This window comes from Cavia porcellus, unplaced genomic scaffold (assembly GCF_034190915.1).
Source record: "Cavia porcellus strain 051 isolate PalLab524CR breed Dunkin Hartley unplaced genomic scaffold, mCavPor4.1 scaffold_28, whole genome shotgun sequence".
NCBI lineage: Eukaryota > Metazoa > Chordata > Mammalia > Rodentia > Caviidae > Cavia > Cavia porcellus.
Genome location: NW_026947511.1, coordinates 46,515,140 through 46,523,225, shown reverse-complemented (window position 1 = coordinate 46,523,225; position 8,086 = coordinate 46,515,140). Strand labels below are relative to the sequence as shown.

The window sequence follows — 8,086 nt, the reverse complement described above, 5'->3', positions numbered from 1 at the left end:
CACGCCTGTAGTCCCAGCTTTTGGGAGGCTGAGGCAGGAGGACTGCTCTGAGTTTGAGGCCATTCTGATCTCCATAGTGAGTTCAAGGCCAACTTGAACTGCACAGCTGAGACTTTGACTTAAAAAAAAAAAAAAAAAAAGCCCAGGCTCCTCCCACAAAAAGCGCTTTTCAGCTCTGCTCACTTGGGTTCTCTGGCTAGCATTTGGTGCTACAGGTCTGCGGATAGCTCTGTACTATTTTTCTAACTGGACTGGAGGTGCTCAGGTCAAGGGGGAAGCTGGTGCTCCCCAACAGTGAAGAGTGGCAGGGCATTTCCATGAGTCCCAGGAAACCAGCAGCCACCTGCAGGCAACTGTCTGCCCTCCAGCCTGCCCACCTCAGCCTCAGGACAGTGTCCCTGCAGTCCATGGGTCATCTTGCATCCATTCTAGAGCCAATTTAAGTCACAAGGGAAGAGGTTGGTGAGGAGCCCCACTTGACAAACGATGACAGTTTAGGGCCAGGAAAACAGCCAGGCTCCGGGCCTCCCCGGCAGGATCCAGGTCACACTCTCACATGGCGTGAGCACAGGAAGCGCTCTATGTTGCTGGGCGGCAGGGAGGAGGGGTGAAAAGCCACCCCCGGCAGGGTAGCCCAACGCTGCCTTCTTGCCAAGCAGCACCCCCCACGGGGGCCAATTTCTGCTCCTCTTCAGCTGCCCTCGGCCGCCACCTCTCGGTGGCACAATCACAGCAGTCACCAGGCGGCGACCAGCAGGAAATCACCTGTGTAGTTCATATTTCCATCACTTATTTTTGGACATGGGGTCTCACTATGTAATTAAGACTAGCAACACTCAGTGATCTTCCTGCCTCAGGCTCCCAAGTGCTGGGATTACAGGCCTGCACCACCATGCCCGGCCAGCCTGTCTAATAGCAGGGCACGAGGCAGTGGTGTTTGTTGGAGTACAGGATCACAGACACAGCCCTGTCCACCGCTCTGGCACTCGGTGGCACCTGGCTTTACCCCTGAAAAACCATACCCTGCCGTACTACTGTCATGCGTGAGTCAGTGACGCCAGGGAGCCCACAGTGCTGGGTCTGCCTCAGGGCTCCTCAGACAGGAAGACTTCCAGCTGCCCCCCAATGTTAGGAAGTCAGAAATTTTACAAAGCCTTGCTAGGTCCTTCAGGCTGATCTCCCTACCCAGTCTTTATCCTACCCAAAGCCAGCTTGGAACTCACAATAATCCTCCTGCCTCAGTTTCCTGAGTGCTGGGATTATAACGATGCACAACTCAAAAATTTTGAGCTGGGGATGGAACCAGAGCCTCAAAGCTAACTGCACTCTACCGAGTTGCACCCCAGCCTGGTCCTGTGCATTTTCTGTGGTTCTCATAAATCCTGAGCCTTTAAGACTGATAAATTAGCCAAGTGGAGTACACACCTGTAACCCCAGCAGTCTGGAAGCTGAGGCAGGAGGATCACCAAGTTTGAGCCCAGCTTGGGAAACAGCAAGATCTCAGCTCCAAAACATGAAAAAGTGAAACTAGGGCTAGAGAGCAGCTCAGTGTGAGGGCCCTGGCCTCACTCCCAAGCAACCGACGCCCTCCAAAAACCTCAGGACACAGTAAGCTCAAACAGGACCCCTGAACTGTCTGCCCCCTTGCTGTGGGGACTCCAGCCCTTCCCAAGACACATCTCAATTCCTGGCCAAAAAGGGCTCCCTCGCAGCACTGAGTGTGGCATAGGTGTCTGGCACCCAGCACTTCGGGAAGTGTCACCCAGACGGGCACCTCGCCTCACCCATCCCACCCCTCCACTCATAGGAAAATGCACACACAGATGACTGTTTTTGGCTACACGTTTATTCAACAGAAAATCAAGTCCTCTGGCTTTACTGAGGTGGCTGACCACGTCCACGACCAAATCCACCTCTCTGCAAGAAAGAGCAGAGACAGCGGCGTTAGCCCACGCAGTGTGCCTTCCCTTGGGGTCCTCATGGCCAGCCGGCACACCACTCAGCCTCGGGGCCACGTCCACCTCAGGCAAGCCGGGACATGGCTGCCACAGACGTGCTCACACACACACACCCTGCAGGACCCAAAGTCCCACCAGCCTGGCCTCCTTCCAGGGCAGTCTCCCCAGACCCACTCATCTCGGTGACCTCTAGAGCTATCATCACAGTCACCCCTCAGCGGGCGGGGAACCCAGGCAGAGGGGAACCCGCTACAGCGAGGTGCAACTCAATGCAACACCAGCTCCACCCTGGAACCGACATCCCGGGGCCACCTTGACCCATGAACTCCGCTCCAGGCGGGGACCACGGTGAGGGGATGGAAGACAGCAGCACACAAACACACGCACTGCTGGGGCTCATCAAGGCCAGGTGCTGACCATGGCCCGCCGTGAACCGCCTGGCCCTGATAGAACCCGCACCGGAGCGGTAACAGGTACTCACAAACTGGAACTCCGTGGCTGACCCAGCACCGGCCTCGGCCTTCTTGTCAGCTCCAGCTGGGGAAGAAACAGCTGCTTAGAGCGCTGACCTGGGTCCCACTGTTGTGGAAGGGACAGCAGGGACACACTCCCGGGAACCCTAGGGATGACCCATATGTCCCTTCTGCCTGGCGGGCCCTGTCTCAAATAACTAAATGAAGTAAATAGACCACCCAGTACACATAATCCATAAAAATCACAGCTAAGGGCTTCGCACACACGGCTCGCATGGCCAGGTGCTCCAAGGACAAGGCCACTGCAGTGGACCTCAATGAATTTGGCTCCTCTTGGTCCTGAGAGCAGCCCAGCTGGGGGCCCCTCCGCTTGCCCCCCACTTTGATCTCCTGGGGAGAGCCCACAGGAGACAGCAGGTGGCAGCCCTCCACCAGGCACTCACGGGGCACTGCGCTGCGTCTGTAGGTGTCTCTGTCCGCCTCCCCACGCGTCAGCCGCATGGGCCGCTCGCCCTCCACACCTGTGGGACAGAAGTACACAGTGAACACTGGGGCCGCGGGTGGGGACCTTGCTCCCCCAGACACTGCCCCCGCTGGCAAGCCGCGGCCCCGAAACTCAGGTCCCAGTTAAGATGCCACACATGTACAAGAAGGCTGCTTTTCTGCTATCTCTCAACACTAAAGCATTTTGTGACTCCTTGAGGACTTAGGCAACGTTTCTACGAACATCTGCAGAGCCAAGACCCTGAATGTCGCCCACTCCTCCAAGTGGCAAAGTGAGCATCCCAGTGAACACGGAGGTGTCAGTAAGTCCCAGCCCAACACTGATCTTATTACCCACAAGCCACCAAGAAGCCCCAGTCCTGCGGGGCCTTCCGCACAGACCTCTTTGGATTTTCTGACTGAACCCAAGGCCAGGGCCGAGCTAGCAGTCAAGTTCCAGCCACTGATCTCACCCCAACCCCAGGGCTGAGAGTTTATGTGTATGTAGCTCAAGTTGGCCCCAAACTTGAAGCAATCCTCCTGCCTCAGCCTCCCAAGCCCTGGGTGTGTAGGCCACCACAGGAACAGGTTTTAAAAGCTACAATCTTGGGGCTGGGGATTTAGCTCAGCGGCACAAGCACCTGCCTGGCAAGCGCAAGGTTTGATCCCTAGTATAAAAAAACAAAAACAAAACAAAAAAAACACAAAAGCTGCAATCTACATTAAGATGCTCCAAGCTAGGGAAAGTTCTTTAACTAAATACTCTCCCTTCCTAGTTATCCTGAACACCCCCAGACTGCATGATTTAGAAATTAGAGCACAACTATTTTTAAAGCCTTAGGTAAGCTTGGCTCCACGAGGAATAAAAGCAACCAGCAGGCCCATTCAGGTCCCTAACCCCGAAACCGGTGGGGTCTACACCAGACACTGCTGTCTTTCCCCCACGAGCCCAGATTCAGCAGAGAACCCTCTCCTCAAAGGGAAGCAATTGGACCCCTTGGCGCACTTCCCTAGGCTTCTGGGCCCCCGAGAGCCTGACCACCTCAGCTGGCAAACTGCTGCGACTGTGAGGTCCACGTGACAGGAGCCACCACCCTGACAGAAGGCCACCTGAGCCAGCAATGACCTCAGGGGCAGGAAGAGCTCCCAGCACACGTTGTAGCTTCACACCAGGATTCTACACACACCTGCTCTCCTGCTTTCCCTGCATTCGGGCCTGCGCCAATAAACTGTTACAAAAGTTCCCTTCCATGGAGTAGAGGGGTTTTCGGTGGGCTTCGGGGTTCTTCGGTAAACACCACCACTCCCGGTTGGAGACCTTTTATTCCACACTCGGCCTCCAGATGCTTGGGTACTCGCACAGGCCACGGGGGAAGAAACTCAGCCAGGGCCCCACTTGTGCTCCAGGCTGCGGTCTGGACCGAAAGCACCATATGCCAGGCCCTCCAGGGCCGACACCAGTGTGCTATAATAAACACAAAAGAACCCCTGCTGGGCTTGGTGGTGCCTGCCTGCCTGTAATTCCAGCACTCAGGAGGCTGAGGCAGGAAGATCACCTTAAACTGAGCCCACCTGGGCCATATATGGTGCATTTGAGACCAGCTTAAACTGCATGCAGAGACCCTATCTCAAAAAAATAAATAAACACAACACAAAACAAAAACCTATGTCTGGCCCAAACATGAAAGTTTCACATACACCAGTCCCCCCAGAAACAGCAGCTCCCAGCAGGCTCTGGGAAGGAGTTTTTTTGCATCTTACCTTTGGGCCGGGGTCTGCCAGTCTCAGGCCGGCTGCGGCGCAGGGTGGCAGGCACAATCTCAGGGGGCAGGTGGAGGTAGTCTCGGAGATACTGGATGCCCTCGTTGGTCAGGTACCAATAGAAGTGTCTCCAGGCAAACTGTTCCTTCACATAGCCTCGGGACTTGAGAGACTAGGAAGCGGAAAACTGTGGTTAGGATGGTGCTACTTGAGCACAATTGTGCAAATCTGTAGTCCTACTTCTCCAGGGGGCTGAGGCAGGAGGATCCTTTGAGCTCAGCCTGAGCAACACAGCAGGAAATCTCAAAAGCAAACAGAACAAGCCTAGAGGTCTGAGCCAGGAACAGTGGTGCATGCCCATAATCCAGCACTTGGGAAGCTGAGGCAGGAAGATCACCTTGAGTTAAGGCCAGCCTGGGCCACACAGTGAGTTCAAGACCAGCGTGAATTACATAGCAAAACCCATCTCCAAAAAAAATAAACGAAAAACTCATTCCTAGTCCTCGTGTAAAGGAGTTTTACATGCACCACTCCCTTCAGAAAGAACAGCAAAAGCAAAATAAAACACAGTGCAAGTCTGGAGCTCTGTGCAGTACCTTAAAGGCAGGGAGCAGACAGTTATCTAACTGCTTCAAGACAGCCAGCAGCGACCGTCCTGGCTCCGTAGTGGAATCTGCCTTGTGCGTTCTAGTCCCTCCGTGTCATCCCACCCGTACCTGCATGGCCTTCATGACGTGAAGGTTGGGCACATTCTTGTCCGCCAGCTCTGGGTGCTTGGGCATGTGGACGTCTTTCTTGGCTACCATCACCCCCTCCTTAAAAAGGAGCTCGTAAATGGCGATCCGGTTCTTCTTGGGCATCAACATCTGCGCGTAGGAGACTAGGATGACCGCCTGTGAGCAGGGCGGCTGGGGTCCGGATAGAAGGGCATGCACGACCTGAAACCGACGCTACAAAGCCACTGTCCCGGGGGCTAACGGCGGTGGAAAAGACACGCGGAACAGAGGACCAAAACCAGTGACGAACTGCGCACGCTTCACAGCCGCAGCGCTACGGGGATCGGGGGGCGCGCGAGGGCCAAAGGCACCGCTACTTCACGCCCCTGGGGACCATCAGCGACCGTACCCTACGCTAGTGGGCCCCGAAGGTGTACCCTTTAGTACACAGAAGAATCCGAGGCAGAACAGCCCTCGCTGCCTGCCAGGCCTCTGCACGCGTATTTCCTAAACCCACCTACCCCAAATTACGATCCCAAGGCCAGGCCGTGGGGCCCGAAAGGAAAAGCATGCAGACAAAATTGTGTTTCCATAGCCTCGTCTGCTGGTCCCCGCCACGCACGGACTTCAAACTCCCATACGTCTTCTGCCATCCAGACGTCAATCATGCCTATAAGCGCTCCTCTAAACTGTCTCAGTCATTCTCGCTTAGAAATGGGTGCGCGAAGGGGAGGAGAAAGGTCCCCGACCCCGACCCTGGGAAGTGCGGTAGCAGTGGTGGCAGGATGGCTTCGATGGGGACTGATGGAACCCGAAGTACAGAGGAACTCACCGCGGAGGTTGTAGGGTCCGAGGCCGAGGCTGGAAAGGAAGGGGCATGCGCGACGCGGCGTCTCTTCCGGGCTGCGCGACCCCGCCCCCTGCCAGGACCCGCGCACTGCCTGGGGTGGCTTCGGCGGTGCCTGAGAAGAGCACCGATCTAGAGCTGCTAGGGGCGCATGCGCGGGAAAACTGCCGGGAGCCTTATGGGTCCCGTGCTTTTTTTATGTATCAATAAAAATCGTTGCTGAAGCTGGAGGAGCGCAGATTCGAGCTCGGTGTAGACAGTTTTGCAACTTGCCAGACCTGCCTCAAAATTAAAAAAATAAAAAATCAGAAATAAAAGTAAAAGAGCTGCTGCTGGGCGTGATGGCGCATGCTTCTAATCTTAGCACTCTGGGAAGCTGAGACAGGTGAATCAAATTCAGTTCCCGCCTGGGAAATTTAGCAAGACAGTCTCAAAAAAAAAAAAAAGAAAAGAAAAGTTAAAAGGTGGGACTGGGGGTTTAGCTCAGCAGCATAAGCGCCTGCCTGGCAAGCGTAAGATCGTGAGTTCGATCCCCGGTCCCAACAAAACAAAACAAATTTTAAAAGGGCTGGGGTGGTTGGATAGTGTCGGGTTTAATCCCCAGTACAAAAAAAAAAAGTAAATAATATATGATCCAAAAAGGATCTGAAGAAGATAGGCCCTTTGAAACAAGGATAAGAGGCATGAAGTTGCAAATAACAAAATCTAGTATTTGTTTACGAAGTCACGTAGGGAGATAACGAAGCGTGGGAAGGGTTACCATAAGAGTTATTTTGCAGAAATTTTTTTTTTTTTTTTTTTTTTTGTCTTTTTCCTTTTTATCGGTACCGGGGATCGAACTCAACGACTGCCTGCTTGCAAGGCAGGCGCTTATGTCGCTGAGCTAAACATCGAGCCCCTAGGTAACTGAATTTAACAAGTCCCAAATTGGAAAGATAAAAACAAACCCACGCCACGCCCAAACATATTACAATGAAGTAAAAAATCAAAGATAAAGAGATTTTTGTTGTTTTGCAGTCCTTGGGGGTTGAACCCAGGTTCTTTGCACTGAACTGCCTCCCCGGCCCTTTTTATATTTTTACTTTTTTTGTTGTCCTTTTTTTTGAGATGGGGTCTCACTATGCAGTTCAGGCTGGCCTTGAGCTCACTTTGTAGACCAGGCTGGTCTCGAATTTGTGAAGATCCTCCTGCCTCAGCTTCCAGAGTGCCAGGATTACAGGCATGGGCCACCACACCTGGCTTCTTTATATTTTTTACTTTGAAACGTGGTCTCCCTTCAATTGGCCAGGCTGACCTCAACGTGCCATCCTCCAGCCTCAGAAAATCCAGATACGAAAACCATAAAAGAAAGAAAAGGAAAGAAAAAGAAAAGCCAGATAAGCCTGTTGTCCTTAAACTCAACTGTAATCCAGCTACACTCAGTGGCTACAGAAAGAGGAGTGCAAGTTTGAGGCCAGCCTGCAAAGGTTAGTGAGACCTAGTTTCAGAAATTCTGGACCTGGGAATGGCTGTTCACAGCCATAATCCTAGTATTCAGTAGGCTGAGACAGGATCACTGAATTCGAGGCCAGCCTCAAGACCTCAAGAAATTTTTTTTTGTCTTTTTGAGACAAGGTCTCACTATGCAATTCAGGCTGGTTCTGAACTCACTTGTAGCCCATGTTGACCTGGAACTAACAATGATCCCCCTGCCTCAGCCTCCTGAGTACTGGGATTACAGGTATGTACCACCACATCTGCTAAAAATGATTCTTTTTAAAAGGGCTGGGATGCAGCTCTGTGGAAAAGCACCCTAGCCCAGTCCTGAGGGAGGCAGGTGTGCTGCCCTCAGGGAGCCCAAGTGGGATG

At 53.3% G+C, this 8,086-nt stretch overlaps 1 protein-coding gene across 2 annotated transcripts; it reads right to left on the bottom strand.

Annotated features, from left to right (window-relative positions):
• Nucleotides 1-1,828: 1,828 nt before the first annotated feature.
• Rps10 (ribosomal protein S10) lies at nt 1,829-6,432 on the bottom strand. Of its 2 annotated transcripts, none has more exons than XM_013156680.3 (6): nt 6,224-6,432; nt 5,392-5,541; nt 4,676-4,847; nt 2,875-2,952; nt 2,440-2,495; nt 1,829-1,917 (listed from the first exon to the last, which is right to left on the bottom strand). In XM_013156680.3, exons 2-6 carry the CDS (start codon nt 5,539-5,541, stop codon nt 1,876-1,878), a joined length of 498 nt encoding a protein of 165 aa, XP_013012134.1. In that variant the 5' UTR covers nt 6,224-6,432; the 3' UTR covers nt 1,829-1,875. The 2 variants fall into 2 exon arrangements, with proteins under 2 accessions (XP_013012134.1, XP_013012135.1); XM_013156681.3 differs by lacking the exon at nt 6,224-6,432 and adding an exon at nt 5,913-6,111.
• Between the last annotated feature and the right edge of the window lie 1,654 nt (nt 6,433-8,086).

Coding starts and splice junctions, on each gene's coding strand:
- Rps10 (XM_013156680.3), bottom strand. CDS start 5,541: ATGTTGATGCCCAAGAAGAACCGGATCGCCATTTACGAGCTCCTTTTT. Junction 4,848..5,391: donor ACGTCATGAAGGCCATGCAG/GTACGGGTGGGA, acceptor TCCGCTTCCTAG/TCTCTCAAGTCCCGAGGCTA. Junction 2,496..2,874: donor CAGACGCAGCGCAGTGCCCC/GTGAGTGCCTGG, acceptor TTTCTTCCCCAG/CTGGAGCTGACAAGAAGGCC.